The 23,320-nt window shown below is 43.2% G+C and overlaps 2 protein-coding genes across 8 annotated transcripts in view; one reads left to right on the top strand and one right to left on the bottom strand.

Annotated features, from left to right (window-relative positions):
• The window catches only part of LOC138837635 (mediator of RNA polymerase II transcription subunit 12-like protein), a 213,494-nt gene that overhangs the window by 146,684 nt on the left and 43,490 nt on the right, over positions 1 to 23,320 (top strand). For 6 of the 7 annotated variants that reach the window (XR_011375387.1, XM_070036566.1, XM_070036565.1 and 3 more), the window contains 14 exons: positions 1,369 to 1,484; positions 2,129 to 2,272; positions 3,371 to 3,534; positions 5,640 to 5,771; positions 9,922 to 10,149; positions 10,729 to 10,870; positions 13,129 to 13,249; positions 13,491 to 13,592; positions 14,209 to 14,322; positions 17,487 to 17,686; positions 20,898 to 21,086; positions 21,565 to 21,639; positions 21,728 to 21,918; positions 22,692 to 22,853. Coding sequence is in view for 6 of the 7 variants with exons in the window: in XM_070036566.1 (XP_069892667.1) it covers positions 1,369 to 1,484; positions 2,129 to 2,272; positions 3,371 to 3,534; positions 5,640 to 5,771; positions 9,922 to 10,149; positions 10,729 to 10,870; positions 13,129 to 13,249; positions 13,491 to 13,592; positions 14,209 to 14,322; positions 17,487 to 17,686; positions 20,898 to 21,086; positions 21,565 to 21,639; positions 21,728 to 21,918; positions 22,692 to 22,853 (2,080 nt within the window). In the remaining variant the exon portion in view is untranslated. The remainder of the gene's footprint in view (positions 1 to 1,368; positions 1,485 to 2,128; positions 2,273 to 3,370; positions 3,535 to 5,639; positions 5,772 to 9,921; positions 10,150 to 10,728; positions 10,871 to 13,128; positions 13,250 to 13,490; positions 13,593 to 14,208; positions 14,323 to 17,486; positions 17,687 to 20,897; positions 21,087 to 21,564; positions 21,640 to 21,727; positions 21,919 to 22,691; positions 22,854 to 23,320) is intronic. The other variant, XM_070036562.1, reaches the window with a different exon arrangement.
• LOC138837639 (P2Y purinoceptor 12) overlaps positions 1 to 23,320 on the bottom strand; it is a 43,754-nt gene that overhangs the window by 11,436 nt on the left and 8,998 nt on the right. The gene's annotated exons all lie outside the window — the stretch shown is intronic.

The following is a 23,320-nucleotide window of genomic DNA, read 5'->3' as shown; positions in this document are numbered from 1 at the left end:
CTTTGTGCTAGCCAGTTATAATGCATCAGTCTAATTTGTTTTTGTGTTTGGCTATAATATTAATTGCTTATTGTCAAAGGGGGCATCACCTTATAAATTTCATTTTCTAAAAGTATTCCATTTGCCTTTAGCAAAGTATTTTCAAGTTCATTGAATTAAGTTTTCTTCTTGGTGGTACTGGGAATCCATGAGCTGCACCCTAGCCCTGGAGATTGGTTACATCTTGTTCATGTCTTACGTCTTTAACAGAGATTTGTAAAGTGACGTTAATTCCCTGAAAGTAAACCTCCCAATAAAAGGAAAAGGACCTATGGACAGCAGAACTTGTGGCTATTGATCCTAACCACTTAGAATAAAAGTTCTATAAAGGACCTTATAGCACATATAATCCATTTGGTTTTGTAAAGACATTTTAAGATATTTTACAGTAGGATTAAATCTGTTTTATAGTAAGTTCTTAAAACTGTTAAGAACAAGAGTCCTCCTTAAACTCAGGTTTTTGTTCTATATTTTTAGTTGGAATTTTCTTCAAACCTCCTTATGTTAAGGAGATAAGCATAGTACTTTTCTAATGTGGTAAGATTTAATCCTCTACTGACCCTAAACAGTTTGGAATTATGTACATGTCTTTCTTTTTTTTTTTTTTTTTTTTTTTTAAATTGTATTTTATTTTATTTGAGAACATACTGTACAAAGGGGCTACAATTACATGGGCAGGATAATGGATACATTTCTTACCAAGCATTGCAGCCTCCTCCTTTGTTTACCCTTCACTTCCCTTCCCCGCCTCCCCCCTCCCCCCCATGTCTTTCTTTTTAAAGAGATACATATTAAATTGATTCAGAAAAGATTAGTGGTGACTCTCCAAAGAAAGGGCCCGGGAAGTACCTGGTCTATCATAGCCACCTGAGATTATATTTTAAGTCATTTAGTCATAAATGTTCCTAGGGACGCTTTCACGATAGCCAGAATATAGATACTCCTCACTGGAGTTGATGGTGCAGTGCCAGGTGTGGGCATTCATTTGTAGAACATGTCAAAGTCACATCAAGAATGACTCAGTCTTCAAAGCACAATGTTGTTCAGTGCAAAGCATACATTGTGTGCGTCATCTGTGTAAAGCTCCAGATGGGGGCCCGAAGTCCAGGCTGCAGGGAGACTCGATGACCCACCCCTCCAGTGGGTGAGGAGCATGAAAAGTGCCAGGTGGGCTTTGCGGGGGCTCCTTCACGACAGGCATGCATTCATGTTGTGGAAATGTGTAACTATTCTCTTTCCTAATGCATGCCCTACCTCTGTAAGAAGTATTTTAAAATTAAGCATTTCATTTAAATGCAAAAATAATCTATTTTATATGTTTATTTATAGGCGATGAAGGACAAAGAGCCAGGAAGAACAAACAAGAGGCCTTCCCAACCCTGGAGGCAGTGTTCACAAAACTCCAGCTCCTTTCGTATTTTGATCAGCATCAGGTGACGTCTCAGGTAGCCATTTGAGGTTCTCTGTTTACATGTGTAATGTTTTTATTTCCTTAGAAAGCTTTTCTATGCAGTATGTTTCTGGCCTTTATAAATTCACAAATACATTTTACCAACTATACTTGGGAGTGTATCAAACCATTCATTTTAAAGTATCAGGCTGCCTACCTCCGATATGTTTTTATTGTGTGTTTTATTTGATGACGATAATCAATATGTAAAACAATCCCTAATGTAATGTTTATTCAATTACATATTGATCCCATATCACTGTTGATGAAGGATGAATCTGTTGATTGAATTAAAATACTATGAACTCAAGAAGAAACCACATCTGCTCATCTGTTTGCTTTACTGTCCGGTGCAAATTCAATTAGATCGTCTAAAAACATGAACAGTCATAGATTGTTTTAGGATCAGTAAGGTGTAGATCTTAGTGATCACGTCCTGTTTCTTCAAATGATAACCGTAAGGGAGTTTGCTTTGCACGTGGTTTTTGTTTCTCTTAAGGGAATCCCCCTTGAGCAGTCAGAATTGAGGTGGGCGGGAGCTTGGCCTGCAGCGGCTGTGTGACCCTCTCTGTTGAGGGAGCTTGGCCTGCAGCTGCTGTGTGACCCTCTCTCTCTCTCTCTGCCCTGCCCTGCCCGCAGATCTCTAACAACGTGCTGGAGCAGATCACAAGCTTTGCCTCCGGGGCCTCCTTCCACCTCCCGCTGGCTCACCACATCCAGCTCATCTTTGATCTCATGGAGCCGGCGCTGAATATCAACGGATTGATTGATTTCGCAATACAGGTGCCAGAAAGACCCTGTAGGGCAACAGTTCTGCCAGGCATCAAGAAATGCACTTCTTTGCATTTATAAAAAGTGCACCCATAGGTGTAACAAGTGACCCGGCTGGGCATGAAGCCGCCTTCAAGTGACCTTCCACCTCAGCTTCCTGACTGGCCAGGACTTAGGGCGTGCCCCGCCGTCTTGGCTTAAATTTATTTCTTAATTGATACGTAAAAACATATGTATCACACACCCTGTGATGCTTAGGCACAGGCATCTCTTGTATAATGTTGTTTTGCATACAGATATGTATTTCCTCAGGCTTTTTGTAATGTACAGTATGTCCGTGCCGCCCTGCTGTAGAACAGCACACCCAAACTTTTGTTTGTATCTGACCATAACTTTACCAATAAACATACTCATTCTTCTCTTATTTTTTTTTAAATTTGACATTCTGATTTAACAGTATAAGTAGTATATTAGTTATATTTGCATTCATTTAATTACTTATTACTGGTGCTAAAAATAGATATCATCTAATATGTGAGAGTTTTGAAAATTCTTTTAGTTTTGTAATTTTTGTCTTCAGAATGAAGAAAGATTATTTTCCCTCCATTCTACAGCACATTTTATGTTGAAAGAAAAAAAAAAATCTAAAGCCTAATAATTTTGCTCTCTTCCATAGTATTTCTAAGATATTTTAGTTGATCTGTTTCTAGTATTAGTGAATAGATATTTGACTTGGCTTTATTTTTTTCTATAGTAGGCATTACCTTAATTAATAAGAAGAAAATGATGGAAAGTTGCCTGTTATGTTTAAGGAGGGAAAATGTAGAATGGGGATGCTCTCTAGAATTATCTAGCTCAGAATCTAGGCTGCCATAAAGTTTCAGTAACTGATTTAGCACTGGGTACTTCCTTCTATGCACCTGATGTCTAGACAGAAGAACAATCTAAAAATTGGTTAAAGCTTACAAGCAAAAACCAGTTTAACTTGCCAGTACTTGTGTTTTGGAAGGGTGGTGTAGCAAATGACACTATTTTAGTGGTCTTTGGAGGGACGTGTTTTCCTACTTGCTTGGGCAACGGCAGTTTTATCCAGCCTCTTCTCTGTTGTAGCTACTAAATGAGCTGAGTGTGGTGGAAGCTGAACTGCTCCTAAAGTCCTCCAGCCTGGCAGGAAATTACACAACGGGACTGTGCGTCTGCATAGTGGCTGTCCTCAGGCGGTACCACAGCTGTCTGATCCTGAATCCTGATCAGACAGCCCAGGTGTTTGAAGGGTTAGTATGAAAAATAACATAACTATTTCCAGTCCTAAAATGCATAAAACTTCTTTTTTCTGTTGGTTGGTCATGGGGCTTGAACTCAGAGCCTGGGCACTGTCCCTGAGCTCTATTGTTCAAGGCTAGCACTCTACCACTTTGAGCCACAGCACCACTTCTGGTTTTCTGGTGGTTCATTGGAGGTAATGGGTCTCAAGGGGACTTTTCAGCCCTGATTGGCTTTGAACCGTGATCCTCAGATCTCACACCTCTGTGTAGAAGTATGAGCCACCAGTGCCCGCTACATAAAACTTTTAAGAGAAAAAATAATTCTGATGGCTGTTGCAATAAGACTGTAGTTAAAAGAGCATTTGCCAGAAAACATGTATTGGAGATACAAATCTGTAAAGAATATGTTTTTCAGTTAAGTATGGTTCTTTGCTCCTTTCTGACTTGCTCCTACCCCTTGAAAAGTGTACAGGGTTGCTTATTTACATCATTCTGTCATTGACAGTGCCCATCGTCCTCATGTAGTGTAAATAATGGACACTTGAAACTTCTCTTGTGTGCGTTTACAATGTATATATTTGGGAGTCCAACACCAGATAAAGCATTGTATACTCTGCCATTGTGGACATTTGATTCCTCAGTTTCTTCTTTTTGATTAAAATTATACTTTTTGTCAAGAGCTAACTTGAAACAAATGATTTCATTTTCAGTCTTCTTTTCACTTTGTATTTGTAGCCTAAGATTGTCTCTGCCACTGTGAGTGAATTTGGGCTGAAGAATCGCTGACTACCCTCCCTGTACCAGCTGAGTAGAGCAAGCTCTTCAGAGTTGATTCAAGTCCCTTTCATCCCTTTTTTCCCCTCTTTCGAGCCTGTTATGACAAAAGAAAATCTGGGTTCCCCCCCCCATATTTTTATATTTTTGCTCTTGGCTTCAAAAGTAGTGGAGTTCTTCAATTTGATAACATCTTTGTATCTAGCACATGGAACAAATTCTAGATTATTGATCACGTTGAATCAATTTAACAGCAGCTTTTCTGGAGAAAGGAAAAGTGCTGGCTGTTATATACATTCATTGTACATACACATTAAGGAGTAGAATCTGAACTATCTCAAACTTGTAAATACAAGACAATGTATTATAATTTAGGAAATAATTTAGTAGACCACGAGCATGCTATAAAACTTAAATATTTAACATCACAGCCTCAACATCACATAGCTAATGCATCTTACAGACTTGAACAAATCTTTCTAACTGGGAATTTGCCCCTGTTCTTTAATTCAAGCCATTCTTATAAGATAGTATACGGAAACTCGTTTACTGGTGTTCTTTGGTCTCCTGGGGTCCGCCTCTGACACCCACGGTTCTCTTGTTCTTAGCCTGTGGGAGGCAGGCTCTCCTGCTTTTCCTTGTCCCCTGAATGGTGCAGAGAGGCTCCCCTAATTCTGTTACTAAGTAGCTTTTGCCTTTGTGCAAGAAATTTCCCCTTGCTGTGCCTCAGAGCCCTCTTTGAGCAGTTGGGGAAACTTAGCACAGTATTGTAATGTGGTACTTTAGAACTAATCCTGTCACAGATATGTCACTAAAAAGATGGGGCTTTATCTCTGTATATAAGAAAAACACAGATATGTTTGTTTCTAAGTTGGATGATCAAGGAGCTTGTGACTTCAGCTTATGAATTCAAGCCAGAACCAGATAGGTTTTTCACAACTGCTTCCTTAAAGAATTGCTTCTTTATAAAGGGGTGAACTCTGCAGTCCTCCTGCTGACTGCATTCCTAATGGTTTTGTGCTGTTTTCCGCTTTGCCCTTCTTCTTTGTGCATTCTAGTCGGAGCAGCTTGCTTGCTGAGCTCCTCTCCCTAGATGGCTTGTTTGGAGGCATTCCTCCCACTGCTTTTATTCCCCCAGTGATGTGTGGAGGTTTGGTTGGTTGGGTTTGTTTGTTGTTGTTGAAACTTTTACAACAAAACCTAGTGTTTGATCCCACGCTGCGCTGTAAAGACTAGTTTTAACAATCCGGTGCCTTCTCCTGGTGTTCTTTAAGACACAGGCGGATGACATGCACAGTGTCAGAACCGGTGCCTCATTCCTCCTGTACTTCTGCACCCAGGCTGTGCGGCGTGGTGAAGCACGTGGTCAACCCCTCAGAGTGTTCTTCTCCAGAGAGGTGCATCTTAGCCTACCTCTACGATCTCTACGTGTCCTGTAGCCACCTCAGAAGTAAATTTGGAGACCTCTTTAGGTGAGTAGAAGAAAATCCAGAGCCCATGTCTGTGTGTGGTGGTACCCTTGGTTTGGTGTGTTTGTGTGTGGTGCTGGGGTGGGTGCTTGCTAGGCAGGCGTCCTGGTCTGTTAGCCAGGCCTTCCGCCCTTTTGATGTAGTTATTTTTCAGGTAGTCTTCTGCTCTTTGCCTAAGGCCTCTCCCAGCCGTGTTCCTCTCACTCTTACTTTCATAGCTGGTATTACAGGTCTGTTCCACAATGCCCAGCTTAGTTTTTTAGATAGCCTTTCACTAACGTATTTGCTTGGACTGTCCTCAGACCACAGCCTGGCTCCACTTTTGCCATCCACTTTAATAATATAAACTCATTACAATTACTTCCATTATGGGGCTGGGAAGGTGGCTCAGTGGTAGAGCGCTTGCCTTGCATGCCTGAGGCCCTGCGTTCAATTCCTTAGCACCACATAAGCAAAAAGAAAAAAGCCGGAAGTAGTGCTGTGGCTCAAGTGGTAGAGTGCTAGCCTTAAGGTGAAGAGCTGAGGGACAGCGCCCAGGCCCAGAGTTCAGGCCCCATGACCGGACCCCCCAAAAAAAAAATGGGAAATGGGAAAAACAATTACTTCCATTATGTGACTGGTTGATATATTCAAGATTAGTTTGAAGTAAAGACTAAAGATACCTAACTGCAATAAAAGAAAAAGCACAGTAAAGATGTAGGTATATGATCATGGGGTTTTTCTAATCCTACGTCACCGTGACCTTTATGTCATAAACCATAACTTTGACTTTCATGTCTTCAACAATAAGAGGATGATTTTTTGTGTTTGAGGGTTTATATTTTTGTAAGTTTTACAGCTGGAGGCGTGGCTCAAGGGCCAGGGTGCCTGCCTAGCAAGCCCACCGCCCCAGCACAACCCAAGTTCCGCAGTATGTTTTAGGTAAGGCATAGTGAGGTGATGATAAATGTCTCACACACCTTTACACTAGTGGGAGACTCTGCTTTTATTTCTGACCACCTTGGCTTTGATAAGCCCATTTTAAAAATCAGGCTTTAAGTGTTACTTTGGGTTTAATACTCTCCGTGAGGCTGCAAAATGTTACCATTCCCTAGTGAGTCAGCCAAGGGTCCTCGGCCCCACGTGCTCTTGTAGAGCTTTTCCAGGCAGATCTATCTGCCTCTCCGTCTGTCTGACTACCTACCTGTCTGTCTACCTACTTGTCTATATCCTGTCTTGTCTTATCCTCCCTTCTCTCTTTTCTCTTTCCTTCCTCCCTCCCTCCCTCCCTCCTGCCCTTCCCTCCCTCTCTTCCTTCCTTCCTTCTTTCCCTAGCCTTTCAAACACTCTATAGTGTCCCATCTCCTTCTGGTGGGCCTGTCTCCCCGACCTTGCTCACCCCGGGGCCTTTGTGGGCCTGTCTCTCCAACCCTTTGTGCTTACTCTCGCCTGCTGTTCAGGACTTCCCGCCGCCGCCTGCCCGCTTGCTTCTCTATGCCATCCATGGCTCTGCTTCCCTTGCCCAGCTCCTGTTCGTCCGTCCCCCCTCCCTTTTGTTACACTGTGATTTATGACCATGCTCCTCTGTAGAGTGTAAATTTCCTAGGGCAGAAAGTCTCTCTGCTGCCCGCGGTGCTCCTCCCAGTACGTGCGTCTGCTGGGCACTGCACAGACGGTGCCCTGAGGCGCCTGACTCATTTGTAGGCATTACTATGGAGTGGAAGGCAGACCCTCAAAATCACATTTTCACAGTCTTGACGAAATGTGGAAATGGGCCCGATTTCAATACAATCTTTTTTTTTTTTCTTTCTTTCTTAGTCATGGGGCCTAAACTCTGGGTCTGGGCGCTGTCCCTCAGCTCTTCAGCTCAAGGCTAGCGCTCTACCACTTGAGCCACAGCGCCACTTCTGGTTTTCTGGTATTTAATTGAAGAGTCTCACAGGCCCTTCCTGCCCAGGCTGGTTTTGAACCATAATCCTCAGATCTCAGCCTCTTGAGTAGCTAGGTTTACAGCTGTGAGCACTGGTGTCCGGATAATGTAACTTTCTTGAGATATCTTGTGGCTAGGATTGTTTTGGTATTAGCAGAGTATTCAAGCAAGCTAGATGTGCAGCAATATTTCTATTTGTATAATAAAGCAATTTTAATAATCTTACATAAAACACATATAGTTATGCAGAGAGGAACATTTGGGGAATTGTAATGCTAATCATAGCAACCGTAGCTTAAGACAGGTATGTCTCAGGTACCAGGTTATTTCTCTACTGAGTCCTGGAATCAGCTGGGCCCTGGTGGCTCACACTATAATCCTAGCTATTCAGAAGGCTCAGCTCTGAGGATTAGAGTTTGAAGCCAGCCCAGGCAGGAAAGTGCCTGACACACTCATCTCCAAAAGTGGAGCTGTGGCTCAAGTGGTAGAATGCTAGCCTTGAGCAGAAAAGCTCAAGGACAGTGCCCAGGCCGTGAGTTCAAGCCCCAGAACCAGCAGAAAGAAAAAGAAAATCATGAATCTTCACAGCTACCACAGGAATTCTGGTAGGCTTTCCTGCCAGAAGCCATTGTTCTCAATCATAATTCATACGTGATCCATGCTAGATTTGAGCACAAGTCCCTTTGGCCTTAAAGTACATATTGATTTCATTATTCTAGCTGTTTTTTCTGGTTTGTGTTGTTTCAGAAGGAAAATTCTGGGCTTTTGGCTTATATACCACGGAGACCGGTTAGATTGTAACTAGTATTTCATTAAACATAGAAATTTGTAAACAGACTACAGTAAATAGAACAGGCAGCCCAGAAATGAGGCATGAGTTGCAGAATTCAGGAGTTTCCCAGTCCAGTCAGTTAGAACACTGTACAGAAATCTACATGCTTGAGAAGAGTAGAGTATACCTCATAAAAATTAAGAAAAAAGGCATAATTATTTCTAAAGACAAATGTAAAGATTGGTAGAATTCAGTAGTTGAACAAAAACTTGGTAACTCTACAATGTGCAGAAGTCCATTTTATTAAAGACTTGAGATGAGGATATGGGAGGCACAGCAGACTGGGTCTGTGGCGTTAGGGGACCAGGAGAGCACCCAGTTAGCATTTTGTGATCCACACGAAGAACCTGAGAACTGTGGCTAATGAACGTGAATGAAGAGCCGAATACAAAGAATGGCACAGTAAGCCCAGTGAGCAAAAGAGGATTAAGAGTAGGGGACCACAAGAGGGTCATTTAAAAAAGTGCCACAGCTTTCCCTGGTTATTGACAAATTTTTCTATTACTTGCCTGAAAAAAAGAAGACTCCGGAATGTAGAAGGCTGTAATCATTGTTACATAGTGAGTGATTTCAGTTCTCTCTGCTAGACCACTGCTACACAGGCAGTATTTGGCACTCCATGTGTTTGGGAGAGCTTGTCGAAAACCGACAGTGAGGCCCAGACATGTGTGTTTTTAACAGACACCACTCAGAACTGATTCTGACGAAAGAAGACTGAAGCAATATTGTAGTAAGCATGGAAGGGAGCAATCTGTTGCCTTAAAGCTGTTGACAGTGGCAACAGCCTCAGGCAAACAGTCTGTAGACTGTTTTTTTCCTTGTTTTGTTTGGCCGGCCTTTGTCTTGCTATGTAGCCCAGACTAGTCTTCAACTTGTGAGCTTCACCAAATGCTGGACTCATATGGACTCACCACCATCCCCAGCTCCTATAAAAAGTCATTGAAAAGTAATGCTGCTGAGGTATATCACAGAGCTCACCTCACCCCTCATGGAACAGAAGCTGCCAGAAGGCCGGCACGCATGTCTGTTTTTCATGGCTGCACCACTGCCCATGTGCTTTAGCACGGGGTCCATGTACCGCCAATAGTTTACCAGGATGTCCAGTGTGCGACTCAAATCCATTTGCATTTTTAAGTAATAATACTTGGTGATAACGTTAGTGAACAGCTTTTGGAAAGGATATAGAAAATAAGGTTAACACTAAAAGTTTTCTATCTTTTCCTTTCATAAATTGAGTAAATGATTCATTGAGACATTACTACACTTTGGACACCATGCCCAGCTTGTTAGGAATGTGAGATTAAGAACTCGTCACCTAGAACTTCTTCGGGGACTTCATATGTCCTTCCATGCAATGGTTTTCTTGTTGTGTGTTTTTTGCTGGTTTCTAATTTTTCTTCTTGTGACCTCAGTAGCGCCTGTTCAAAGGTAAAGCAAACCATATATAACAATGTGCTGCCTGCAAACTCCAACCTGCGCTGGGACCCAGACTTCATGCTGGACTTCATTGAGAACCCTTCAGCCCGCAGCATCAACTACTCGGTGCTGGGCAAGATCCTCAGTGACAATGCGGCCAACCGCTACAGCTTTGTCTGCAACACCCTCATGAACGTGTGCATGGGCCACCAGGACCCCAGCAGGTTGGTTCCGCCCTGGGCAGGGGTCCCGCCGGGCTGCTACTTGGAATTGAGCTCTTCAGCGCTTGTCTGTGCTCACATCTGCCTCTCATTTGCCTTCATTTCCCTGTCTTTATTTCTGAATTCACCTCTGCTCTATCCTACAATATTCGTATCCCAAACAATAATGCTTTCTGGTTTATTCCTCAGTCATGGAATACTTTAGGTATGCTCTATGTGTGATATAATCAGTTTCAAAAACATACCTTAAAATACAAATAAAAAACTCTTTGAATCTACTTATACTATGTAGTGTCTTTAACTTTAGATAGCCATAAAAATGTAAAGCTCTAGATCAGCTCTGTTCACATAATCAAAAAATGCCAATTTACCTAAGTGTGGCAACAACTATTGTTTATTCCTTGATATTATTGATTACTACGAAGCATTTAAAGTCTTCTTGTTGTCGTTGATTAAGGCTCTAAATGTTATTTGACAAAAGGGTATTTATTATATCCTTAAATCTCAGAAAATGAATAGTGGTGAAATAAAGTGCTGAGAAGGTCCCCCGTGACTCTCTGCTGTTGCGCTTTTCTTTTCTAGGATTAATGACATAGCCAGTTTCTCCTCCGAGCTTACGGCCTGTTGCACGGTCCTCAGTTCAGAGTGGCTGGGTGTTCTGAAGGCTCTTTGTTGTTCTTCAAATCACGTGTGGGGGTTTAATGATGTACTTTGCACTGTAGATGTAAGTTTTCCTTTTCACTAAATATGTTTAAAAAGTTTAAATTTAGCTACCAAGTAATCTATTTGGATTTTAAAATTATTTAACTTACTCAATTGCAATGTAAGTATTTTTCTTTCTCTGTCCAAAAGCAATACATTACAGTGTAGTTGCCAACAATTAAACACATGAAAAAAATCAAAATAAAATAGATAGCTTTATTTGAGCAGGAGCCAAGAAAGAGTTTCCTATTTCCTGAACTTTCTGGTTAGCTGATTTTAGGCATATGCATACATACTATCTCTTCTCAGCTGTTTATTTTTCGTTTTCATCTTGGGATATAACTGAACATGTCTGTGATATGTCCCCTGTCATGGGAGACAGCTAAAACATTGGACACTCTGGAGATGGCTAGTGAATGTCTCTGTCTAGGGTGTTCGATTGTGTTGTGCTGCCTTAGACATCACTAGGACGTGTCGATCGCCCTGGAAGGCAAAGCTGTGCAAGCTCTTTCTGTGAGATGGAAGGGGCCCTGTTTGGATTGCATGGTGGCAGCTTCGAGCCGCAGCAAGCGAGCTCATGAACATCTGAGGCTAGTGAGACCAAAAGACGCGGGCGCTGGTGGCTCACGCCTGTCTTCCTAGCTGCCCAGGAGGCCGAGATCTGAGAACTGCAGCTCAGAGCCAGCCAGGGCAGCAAAGTCCATAAGACCCTTATCAACAGTTAACCAACTTTGAAATAAAAGAAGGTACCCATCTTTCTTACTGAGTGTGTCTACAAAAGTGACAAAGAAGTGTCCACTTCAACTAGAGATAGCACCGACGCCGCAGCAGTCAGGCCGCTCCCCAGGTGTGGGTTTCTTAGACGTCTGCCTGATTTACATTTTTCTGCCAAATCACTTTTTGGAGTCACTTACGCCACGTTAGTAAAACTTATGATAAGGAACTTTAGAAAAAATTTAGAGCTGCCTCTTGGATGAAGGTTTGCTCCCTAGTTCTGCTGTCTCAGGACTGAACGTCCTTCATTCTCTGGGTTTAAGTATGATATATAAAGGTACGACTCAAGCCAGGCACCGGTGGCTCACGCCTGCCATCCCGGCTACTCAGGAGGCTGAGATCCCGGACAAGGAAAATCCATGAAACTCTTATCTCCAATTAACTGTCAGGAAACTGGAAGGGGTTCTGTGGTTCAAGTGGTGGAGTGCTCAGAGAGCTCAGGGACAGTGCCCTGGCCCAGAGTTCAAGCCCCACGACCGACAAAAAAAAAAAAACAAAAAAACAAACAAACCATTAGTTGTGGCTTGATTTTTCAATTAGAAAAGACCCAAGATTTTATCTTTAACATCATTCATTAGGTCCTCAGTTACTTTTAAGTATACTCTGCCTTAATCTGCCATCCATAAAAATAGGTTACTCATAATTTCATGGTGTGCTCTTAGATTTTGTTTTGTTTTGTTTTAAATGTTGCTTAGTCCTAGTCCCTGGCAGATAGTAGCAATCACTAGGAAGGCTATTGAAGGTATCATTTTTCTTTCTGTGAGAACAGGAAAGGTAGAGATTGCATTATTACTAAATTAATGTTCCACTTTTTAATTTTTTTTTTAATTTGGGTCACTTGGAAACTTTCAGAGTTGTTAAAATTAATTCAATCACATTAAAGAACACATTAGCCAGGCTCTGGTGGCTCACACCTGTAATCCTAGCTACTCAGGAGGCTGAGATCTGAGGATCACGGTTCAAAACCAGCCCAAACAAGAAAGTCTGTGAGACTCATCTCCAATAAACCACCAGAAAACTAGAAATGGCATTGTGGCCCAAGTGGTAGAGCGCTAGCCTTGAGCTGAAGAGCTGAGGGACAGCGCCCAGGCCCAGAGTTCAAGCCCCACGACTGACAAAAAAAAAAAAAAAAAAAAAAAAAAAAAAAAAAAAAAAACCATCAAAAAAGAACACATTAGTTGCCACAGAAAGGAACTCCAGAATATTACTGTGGCTTGTTTTCTGCAGGAAGGACCTTCTCTTTTTCTTTGCTTCCTGATGCTCTTTCCTTTCAACGATGTATTAGATTGCATTTTGCCAAAAATCATTATCATGCTTTCCAGTTCCGTTGAATACATGTTTAGGCTCAGTGTCTTCTTACGGTATTGGGGTGCAGATAGTTATTTCCCTCTGTGGGCCATGTTGGGATTTGAGGTCGTGTGGGAATTTCCTACTTTCTCTTAGATACTGATCTTGCTCCTGCTGCGGGGTGTTAGGTATTAAAACCTGTCAATGTTTTTCTTGAAGGTGAGTGACCTTTCATTCCATGATTCATTAGCTACTTTCATTGCTATTCTGATAGCACGACAGTGTTTCTCCCTGGAGGACGTCGTGCAGCACGTTGCTCTGCCCTCGCTCCTGGCGGCAGGTGAGTGGTCGCGGCCCGACGGCCCTGCGGGGTGGGGCGCCGGGCTCAGGGGCAGAGTCACCCATGGACGCTCTGTATGGAGGCATGCGACCCCTCGGGAATGGGAAACAACCGTGCACCCATTTCTAATGGACTGCGCTCGGGTTTCTCAGAAGCACGGAGCCAGCAGACTCAGCCTAGTAGACAGCCCGATGGAGCTGTTCTGTGTGAGTCAGCAAGCTTGCTTTTCATGCCCCCCTAGCTTGTGGAGATGCCGACGCGGAGCCGGGGGCCAGGATGACGTGCAGACTCCTGCTTCACCTCTTCCGAGCTCCTCAGGCCTGCCTGTCACCGCAGGCGACCGGTAAGACGATGGCTGGAAACTCTCGGGTATGTGTTCATGGGGAGCCGAAGTTCTGTGACCTCACAAGCTGTTTAGTAATTTCCTTCCTGACTTTTGTGGCTTGATCTGAGAGTGATGAAGGAGTGAAATAATTCCAGTGGGCAGGCTGACAGGACTTCACTTATGTAACATCAAGGTTTATTGGGAAATAAGTAATTAATAAACGCGTGGAATACTTCTGCTCTGAGGTCATGCCACACCGGTGGGCAGCCTGATCCTCCATTACACTGCGTGTTGACTCTGAACCACCTCAGCCCACCCAGGGCAGTGATTTCATAGATGCTCTTCCTATAGCACCAGTACTAAGAACAAATCTTAGAGCTTTCAGTGATGTCTAATCCTAAAGATCCATTTGACACATAATGTGTTCCTGGGAGTTCTACTGGCATATCTCTCTGAGGAGCAAAAACACTTTGAATAGTTAAAACAAAGAAAACAAGAATACTGGCAGTGTCTCTTGGTGAATCCCAGAGCATCACCTAGAGCAGGCCGAGGGCGAGGCCCTGCGGACGACAGTGACTGCAGATGGCTGCTAATGTGCTCAGGGGCTGTCACGGGTTTGTTGTTGTTTTTCTAGGCAAACCTTTCCCTGGCATAAGATCCTCCTGTGACAGACACCTGCTAGCCGCTGCTCACAACAGCATCGAAGTGGGAGCCGTTTTTGCCGTCTTAAAAGCAATTATGATGCTTGGTAAGACTGTCACCAGAAATTGAGGCAAAATAACTGGCATTGAGTTTCAGGTGTAATTAAACCGTATTTGAAACCATGTGTTCTGTTTGTCCCGGGAGGAATTGGTTGGCTTCCGAGTCCAAGAACCATCAGAACTCTGAGAATTCTGTCTTTTGTCCCTATCGATCCTGCAGCAATTTATATAGAGGCGTCTTTCATTTTGCTATAATTACACTGTCTCATTCTGACGTGAAATAGACCATTGGAACTGCTGCATCGTTTTGCCTTCGTGTGTTGGTAGAAACATAGCATTTGTGGGTAGAAGAACATCAATGACTTGTTTTCACTAAAGGTTTACTTTTTAATCACTGTATATTCTGGGTTCAGAACATCAAAAAAATTAAGTTCTAATAGTAGTATTCTTGCTTTTGTTGGGACCCTGAATTAGTCTATATTCTTCTGCCTCAGTTTTTTTAATCAAGTGATAGTTGTTTCGTCAATAATCAGTATTAGCTGTGACAGTAATTTTTCATTCATAGTGTTTAAGATGTCTTTTACGTCCTTATTTGTATGTATTTTCTTGGAATGTCTGCATGTGTGTGTGGGCACCAGTGCTGGGGCTTACAGATGGCCTGGGCTTTGTCCCTTAGTTTTTTTGCTAAAGGCTAAAAGAAATGGGGATATCCAACATGGGCAGAAGTGTTTGTCCCCACTTTCAACATGTGTGCTCTGCCACTTGAGCCACACCTCTACTTTGGCTTTTTCAGTGATCAGCTGGTGATCAGAGCCTTACAGGCTTTCCCGCCTTGCTGGCCTTGAACTTCGGTCCTCAAATCTCAGTCTCCTAATTTGCTAGTATTAAGGGATGAGGCAACCATACCTGGCCTTAGCCATCTATGCTTTAACTTCTGATACTCTAGGCATTTATTTACTCTGTAAATAGTAAAGGATTTGAATGGCTAGGAAGTATTCAGTGATGCCTACTTCCAACTTTGGGTACCTGTTTTTGTCCTTCACTAATGATTGCCTTTTACCTTCTGTTAGAAATTCTGACTAAAACAGAATTACCAAGTGGATAGAAAGTTCAACCAAATTATATCCACACTCTTGAAACACCCACAGCCTTTGCAGCTAGATGGGAAGGAAGAGTCTCTCTGAGCCCAGGGGCTTAGGTCCCTTCTCTGATAGTGCTTGAAGACAAGTCAGCCGGTTGCTTCTATTATGTGATAAATGTCAGAGTCACCAAGAAGGGACGGGCTTTTTCTGATGGCATTGCTAAGGCTCACTGGATTTTCGATAGGCCAATGTTGGAAATGTGAATATGTGACAGGTGCTTTAATGGCAGAAGCCAAGATCACTGCCGTCTCCACCTGCATGACCAGTCAGATCCCAAGTGAAATCTGTCTGCTGCTTTATTCAAATAGTAGAGAGGCTCCTTGGGTTTGAAGAGTCAGGATCAGGCCTGCCAAAAGTCAGCAGGGCTTCAGGGGGTTCACAGCACCCCGTGAGCGTGTTCACTTGTCTGTCAGCTGCAGACAAGTTCTAGCCCAGTTCCTCGAACCTCTGTGACCCTAACATTGAAAAGAAAGGGGATATCCAACTCGGGCAGAAGCGTCTGTCCCTGCTCTCACAGAAGTTGTAGCTCACCTGACCTCACCATGTCCTTCGCTTTCCTGTTGACCAGATGACAAGATCTTCTATGGAATTTGGTTCCTAGTTTCTACAGTGGTTTACGATGTGTAGATAGCTGTTTATATCACCTAAGCATGCCAAATACACACTCCATTTTGGTATGTGTAGAATTTGGTCTTTTCCTTCTATTCCTGAAAAGTTCTCTTGAAGTAAGTAAATTCCTTTAGGTGAACTTTCAGTCTTTTCTTTTGTATTTTAATGAGAATATACTGGTGAATTGAAATACCCTGTGTGTGTGTGTGTGTGTGTGTGTGTGTGTGTGTGTGTGTGTGTGTGTGTGTGTGTGTGTGTGTGTGTGTGTGTGTGTGTGTGTGTGTGTGTGTGTGTGTAATCTAGGACCTTGTGCATGCTAGGTAAGAGCTCTACCATTGAGTTATATTCCCAGCCTGTGCTCTATTTTTAAGATTTCAAAAGTAAATATTCATAAGCCATTCAGACTTTCAAAGAAATTTCCCTGTGCTGGGAAGGTGGCTCAGTGGTAGAGTGCTTGCCTTGCATGCATGAGGCCCTGGGTTCAATTCCTCAGCACCACATAAGCAAAAAGAAAAAAGCCGGATGTGGCGCTGTGGCTCAAATGGTAGAGTGCTAGCCTTGAGCTGAAGAGCTGAGGGACAGCGCCCAGGCCCAGAGTTCAGGCCCCACGACCAGACCCCCCCCCCCCGCCCCCCTCCCCGCCCCTTTCAGCCAAGTCCGAGTATTTTCTTGGTTGGTCTGATGGCTTTAGAATGCCCTTTTACACTGTCCGGGGCTCATTTACTGCAGGCAGTGAAGACTGCTTCAACTCATTTGTTGGTACCAGGAAATTTCCTTGTTAAGGTCTGGTTTGCTACTGTTGGTAAGCACACAAAAAGTTTGAAAGTTCTGCTGTCGTTTGACAGTGTTTACTACCAAATTCTATTACTCTCACCATGGAGAAACAAGAGATTCCTTATTTTCCACTGTTCAGATATTCCTCCCCCCACCTCGCCTGGACTTTGATATGAGGGAAAATCACTTTCTAAAAAAGATTTGCCCTAAATCTTAGCTGAACAGACATTTTTCCAAGTTGGGTATGAGAATGAGGAAGATGACGAACCCTGGTTTACATTGCCCTCTTCCATCCCCGAGCAATGGGCGGACAGTAAGTCACCGTGATAGAAGAAATGGAAAAGGACGCATGTCTGTGAGTCGGATGAACTTGAGTGCTTTGATGCTTGAAATTTTGGTGAAATGGTGTTCCATGATGACTTAAGTGTGACTGCTAATGGATCACCTTTCCAAATCTGGTGGAAATATATTTAGTTCTGTAAATAGAAGAAGGAATGAGTCTGGACCTTGCTTTTATTCCATGTGCAGCAGTGCTCTGGGTTCTCTGATTAGTTCTCTTGGTCCATTCTTTCTGTTGTTGAGTAATTGGCTATTCAGTAATAAAACCTTCATATGTTTTAAGTCCTGGAAGCTAACCTCCTTGCCTCCTAAAATTGTGATTTTGCTTTTGTGGTTCTGTTATTTAGGAGATGCCAAAATTGGTAGTAGCACTGTCAGCTCTTTGAAGAATGATGAGTTCACTGTGAGGGGCTTGCGGCGTGATGGGAATGCAGAAGATATCTGGACGAGCTCACAGAACTCCAAGTCCTGTGGGAAAGGGGTTTCCATGGAGACTGCCAATTTAAGGGAGTATGCGCGATATGTGCTTAGGACTATCTGCCAACAGGTATTTTTTCAGTTGAGGTTGGCTTTTTAAAAAAGAAAATAATGTGTAGCTTGTTTTGGAGACAACCGCTTACTAGCTTCAGAAACCTGCACATAGACAGTCCTTTTTGTCCTGTTGTTAACTGTATTTAGTAGTAATTCCTAATTTGCAAAAAAGTTGCAAGCATAGGAACTCCTCTGTATTATCCTTTATAGAAGTTCATTGATGTTTTTGTGTTTTGCCACTTTGTTTTATCATTCATGTGTATGAACATGAGTGTATGTGTGTATATGTATTTCTGTGTAGAGGTTTTGAACCCTTTGGAAGTCAGTGGGTACTTTATTCTTCTTTAATTTTGAATACTTCAGTCTTCATTTCTTCCAGATTTAGTGAAAATTAGAAAATTTAGTGTGAATTTAACATTTTTTCTCAGCTATAGGCAGCATTTGGTGTGGCTGGTTACCTGGTGCAGTAGGGTTTGTCTGCGCTGCCTGCAGTTTAGTTTCAGCCTGCAGGTGTGATGTGCGCTGCGTGGGCCAGCGTTCACTGGTGACGCTGACTGGGTCACAGTGTCGCTTGCACCGTTCAGCACTTCTCCATCGTTTCCGACTCTCTCCACTTGTCCTTGTGAGAGGTCGTTCACATTCTGTTCCCCTTCACACTCCCCTACCCTCAGATGCATTTCATTCCTCTCCTAACCAGTCTTCACCACGGCGATTGTCAGATGGCACGGTTCCCCTCCTTCCAGGCCCCCTAGTCCTCCACCATATCAGTTTGTGTTCTACTTACGGAACACCGCCACCCTTCTATCTACAACCTTATGGATTACTTATTTAATGTTCAAGTCATTCTAGGTTTACTTAATGGGAATCCTGTATCCGATCTTTTGTGTCATTTCTCCTATTTTCATATATATATATATATACTTTTTTTTTTTTTTGGTTGTGGGTCTCAAACTCTGAGCTCTTCAGCTCAAGGCGAGCGCTCTACCACTTGAGCCACAGGGCCACTTCTGATTTTCCAGTGATTTATTGGAGATATGAGTCTCACAGACTTTCCTGCCCGGGCTGGCTTTGAACTGCGATCCTCAGATCTCAGCCTCCTGAGTAGCTAGGCTGACAGGCGTGAGCCACCGGCACCCGGCTATTTTCATCTTTTTAAAAAGCGTTTGTGCACTTCCTCTGCTGCAGAGCTATTTCCCATCCCCCCTGGAACACGAGTTCTGTTTGGTATACAGTGGCACTTAGTAAGATCGGGGTCCTGTGCTTTTTGTTTTTAATGGAGTAGCATGGCTTCATTGCTCTCAGCAGATAGCTAGGAAAATCACGTGTGTGTGTGTGTGTGTATGTAATCACAAATTCATATGACACCTCTAGTTCTAATCCCTCACAGTGCAGTTAGTGTTGCCTGTGTACATAGCTGACATTATGGGTGATGTGCAAGAGAGTTATGTTTCCCATAACATCAGCCGTTGTCTCCTTTCCTGAAGTACTTTAAAGGTTGCTACACCACCAGGAAATACAAACCTCCCAAGGAGAGCTGAAGTTCCTGTTTCCTTAGGTTTACAATACTGCATCTAGAAGTTACTCTGCCCCACCCCCCAACCCAGAAAAAGGAAGCAAACAAATGCCATTTGGAAAAACAGCAGAAAAATGCAAAAAAGAAAGAAAACTAGATTGTTTTTTCCACCCTTATAGAATTTGTTGTTAATTTGAAATAGAATCTGGTTTATTTATTTGTGTGCATTTTGTTTCAATTGTTTGATTCCCTGGGCCTACATAGCATACCATGCATCCAAAAGTCAAAGCACACAAAAAGTACGCTCGGAGGTGTGCCCCCCTTCAATAGCCCTTCTGTCCTGTGCCTTTCTCGGCTTCAGGTGACAATTCATTGTTTTTCTGGCTTTTTCTATTTTAAAAAGTGATATTTAAAACGTTGTATACCTCATACAGCTTGTAATTTGTTGTAGAGCTAGGGTTGTCAGAGTCGTGTTTTTGTGTTTTATTGTAACTGTGATGAAAGTTGCCTCTTAGCTCACTAGGTAGAGAGAGAGAGTGGTGTGTTGTTTCCAGCTGTGAGCGCACGGGGGGGGGGGGGGGGGGGAGGCCTGGGAGATCGCAGTGTATTTGATGCCTAGAACTGCAGCAAGGCCAGCGGTAGGGAGGCCCGGCCCTCTGTGGCGCCCGACAGCTGGTCTAGGAGGGTCTGGTCTGCGCCCTGTCTGCGTCCTGTGGGGTGGGGGCACCCGGGCTGACGCGCAGGTCCAGGCGCCAGCATCAGGCGGCACACACAGACCTTTGCTCACAGGCCTGTGTGCACGCCCACGGCATGCCTGTGTATGAATAAAGCCGTCCACGGGCTCTGATTGCCTCCTTTTGAGTTTGATATAAGGGGTCTGATGTCAGGCAATTTAATGGATAGTCAGTATTAAACTACTGGTACTACTGTAGAAAAACAAGGTTCATCTAAAAGCGATCTGGCCCAGAGTCCAGTTCAGTTACTTTCATTTCTTGTCCTAATTTGTAATGAAGAAAGGGAGCTAAGAATTTAAATTACCAGGGACTCTCCAGAGCACAGCATTTATAGCCTCAAGTTTTTGGTACAACCTCTACCCAGCAGTTAGATTTCTTTGAAATTACTATAAAACAATTGTATAGAAGGTAGTTATGCACTGCTATTTGTGTTGGTAACAGTTTCATAAAGTCCAGTATTTTCTAAATATCTGTATGTTCTGCCTATTCAGCGGAATACAATTTAATGTATTCTGTTAATGTGATGAAGAGCATATACTATAGAAATATCATTACAGAGCAAGTGTTAAAATCCAATTAAAATATAATTTAGAAGGCATGTTAGAGTGTTAGAGAACCTACCTAGAAAGCAAAGTACCCTGAGTTTAAAACCCAGTTCTGAAATAAAATAATAAATAAATGCATAAATAGTGCCCTAAAAAAGTACTCATTTTCCATTTGAAACTATACACCAGTATTTTAATTTTTTTTGCATATATTTTTAAGCTGTTTCTCTTTAGTCAGAGTTCCACCTTGTGTTTTTGATAAGCCAACATGCTAGAATTTTTCTTTTTAAAACTTTTTCCTTTTTCTTTCATGTGTTTTTTTGTTTGTAGAGTCTTACCAGATTTTCATGCCATTTTGCTCTGAGAAGTGAGAGCATAATACATGGGTTTGTGGTAAGTTGGTGCCTGTCCGTCTAACTGCTGTATCATTTTTAGGAATGGGTAGGAGAACATTGCTTAAAAGAACCTGAAAGATTATGCACAGACAAAGAGCTTATTCTGGACCCTGTGCTTTCAAATGTGCAAGCCCAGAAATTATTGCAGCTCATTTGCTACCCGCATGGCATTAAAGAGTGTGCCGAGGGGGAGAGCCTGCAAAGGCGGCACATCAAGCGCATTCTCCAGGTAAGAGCGCTCTCCAGCCTCGTGTCGGTCACTTGACACGCTGTTTGTGACGATCACAAGTCACGCTCCCTCACTTTGCCCTTTCCTGGGGATTTGCCTCAGTTTATTGCTGCAGCTGTCACAAATAGTGATATTTTACATCCGTACTACATTTACCTCAGAGGAAGGAGTCTTACGGAGGAGCAGTCTTAGACATATTAAGAAGCATTAGAATTACTTAGGAATGAAGTTGTTAGGTTTTGAAAGATGAAATGTCTCACAGTTTCTAGCCAAGATGGTGACATCATTTGGATGTTGCTATTTGTTTCTTTGTGTGTAGTGAACATAGGTAATTGATGGTAAGTCTTTGATCCTTGTAAACTCTTTTGGTGCCTCTTACCCTGCTTCTTCTTGAAAGAATGAGTGCTGTGAGAACTCACATGTTAACACAGGTTTAATGTCCTTAATATCGAATGGAAATCTTTGCATCTTCCCCCAGAATCTTGAGCAGTGGACACTGAGACAGTCCTGGCTGGAACTACAACTCATGATCAAGCAGTGTGTGAAGGACCCTGTGAGTATGCGTCGCAGGGTGCACACGGATGAAATCTCAGGAGGAAGGAGAGCCTGGTGGGCTCTAGCTTTCCCATGTCTCGCTCTAGGGCTCCGGTTCTGTGGCTGAAATGAACAACTTATTGGACAATATTGCAAAGGCCACCATAGAGGTCTTCCAGCAGTCTGCAGATTTGAATAGCAGCTCCTCTAGCGCTGGCCTGAGCCTCTTCCACCCACACGGTGCTGGAAATGCTGATGCGAGTAGCACGAGGCAAAACGGAATAAAGACATTTCTGAGGTATCTTTCGTGCTTTGTCATGAACTCTTCACAGGTTACTGTGAATTTTATTGGCATAATACTTTTTTAATTAAGATGCAGGAAGTATGAGAAAATAACTACTTAGTGACAGTTACCATTAAGCAACAACTTAGAGGATAAAGCTAGGTGAATGATATCTCTCTTGGCATTTAACATACTTAATTGAGTAGACTCAGATGCCTTCGAGCCACAGATGCACTCAGGTTCAAGCCATGATTTCAGTGTCTTCAGGAGCTACTGTGTTCCGTGGTATTCATTAAATCGGAAACACATTCTGTTATCTTTCTTATTTGGCAGTTATTCAGTAATATGACATGGTAATTTGCATTCAGTATTAGAACCAGTAGGTGTATGAATTGTAAAGTAATCCTTTTAATCATAACTGATTGACTGTCTTTGATCATTTTGGTAAAAACAATAACTAGTGAATTTTAAAGCTTAAAAGTATTGATATTGTAACTATTTAGCCAAGTGTATTGTTTGCCAACACAATGATTGTTAGTAGTCAAAAAGCCAGAATCACAGAGAACTGCAAAAAAACAGTTCATATACAATGTCTGCCCCAAACTCTCCATACACATGGATGGGATGTAGAAGCACATGTCTGGTTTTGGCAAGAGGAAGATAGTTGAGAAATGAGAAGGAAATTTTTGCATAGTGTGTCCTGCACATCAGACTGCTGTGGGCGCTTCCGTCCTTGTGTGGGGTCAGACTCGGCTGCTTCACGGCGTAACACCTGCCTCTGGTTGTAGCTCCTCAGAGCGCAGGGGCGTGTGGCTGGTGGCCCCCCTCATCGCCAGGCTGCCAACCTCTGTTCAGGGAAGGGTGCTGAAGGCTGCTGGAGAAGAGCTAGAGAAGGGGCAGCATCTGGGCTCCTCTTCAAAGAAGGAGAGAGACAGACAGAAGCAGAAAAGGTAGGACTGAAGGGGGTGTGTCTGCGAAGGTGTCTGGTTCTACCACGGAGGCCGGGAGCCCTGCCACCCACCCCACAGTCCTGACCCCAGAGCCCACGGAGACCATGAGCCCTGCCACCTGACAGTCCTGTCCCCAGAGCCCACGGAGACCATGAGCCCTGCCACCCACCCCACAGTCCTGACCCCAGAGCCCACGGAGACCATGAGCCCTGCCACCTGACAGTCCTGACCCCAGAGCCCACGGAGACCATGAGCCCTGCCACCCACCCCACAGTCCTGACCCCAGAGCCCATAGGCATTTCATTGTTTAAGGAATCAGAGATGGTCTGTCAGCCAAGGTTCTGTTCCCAGAAAGTTCCATGTAGTAATAGTACCGTGGCTACCAGTTCCATGTGGTAATACTTAGTACCCCGGCTCCCAGTGCCATGTGGTAATACTTAACATATGGGCACCCAGTCTCATGAGTG

The sequence above is a fragment of the Dipodomys merriami genome, unplaced genomic scaffold (genome assembly GCF_024711535.1).
Source record: "Dipodomys merriami isolate MVZ:Mamm:240054 unplaced genomic scaffold, mDipMer1.0.p SCAF_273, whole genome shotgun sequence".
In the NCBI taxonomy this organism is placed as follows: Eukaryota; Metazoa; Chordata; class Mammalia; order Rodentia; family Heteromyidae; genus Dipodomys; species Dipodomys merriami.
The sequence above is the reverse complement of the archived record's forward strand: the minus strand, read 5'-3'. Positions and strand labels throughout refer to the sequence as shown.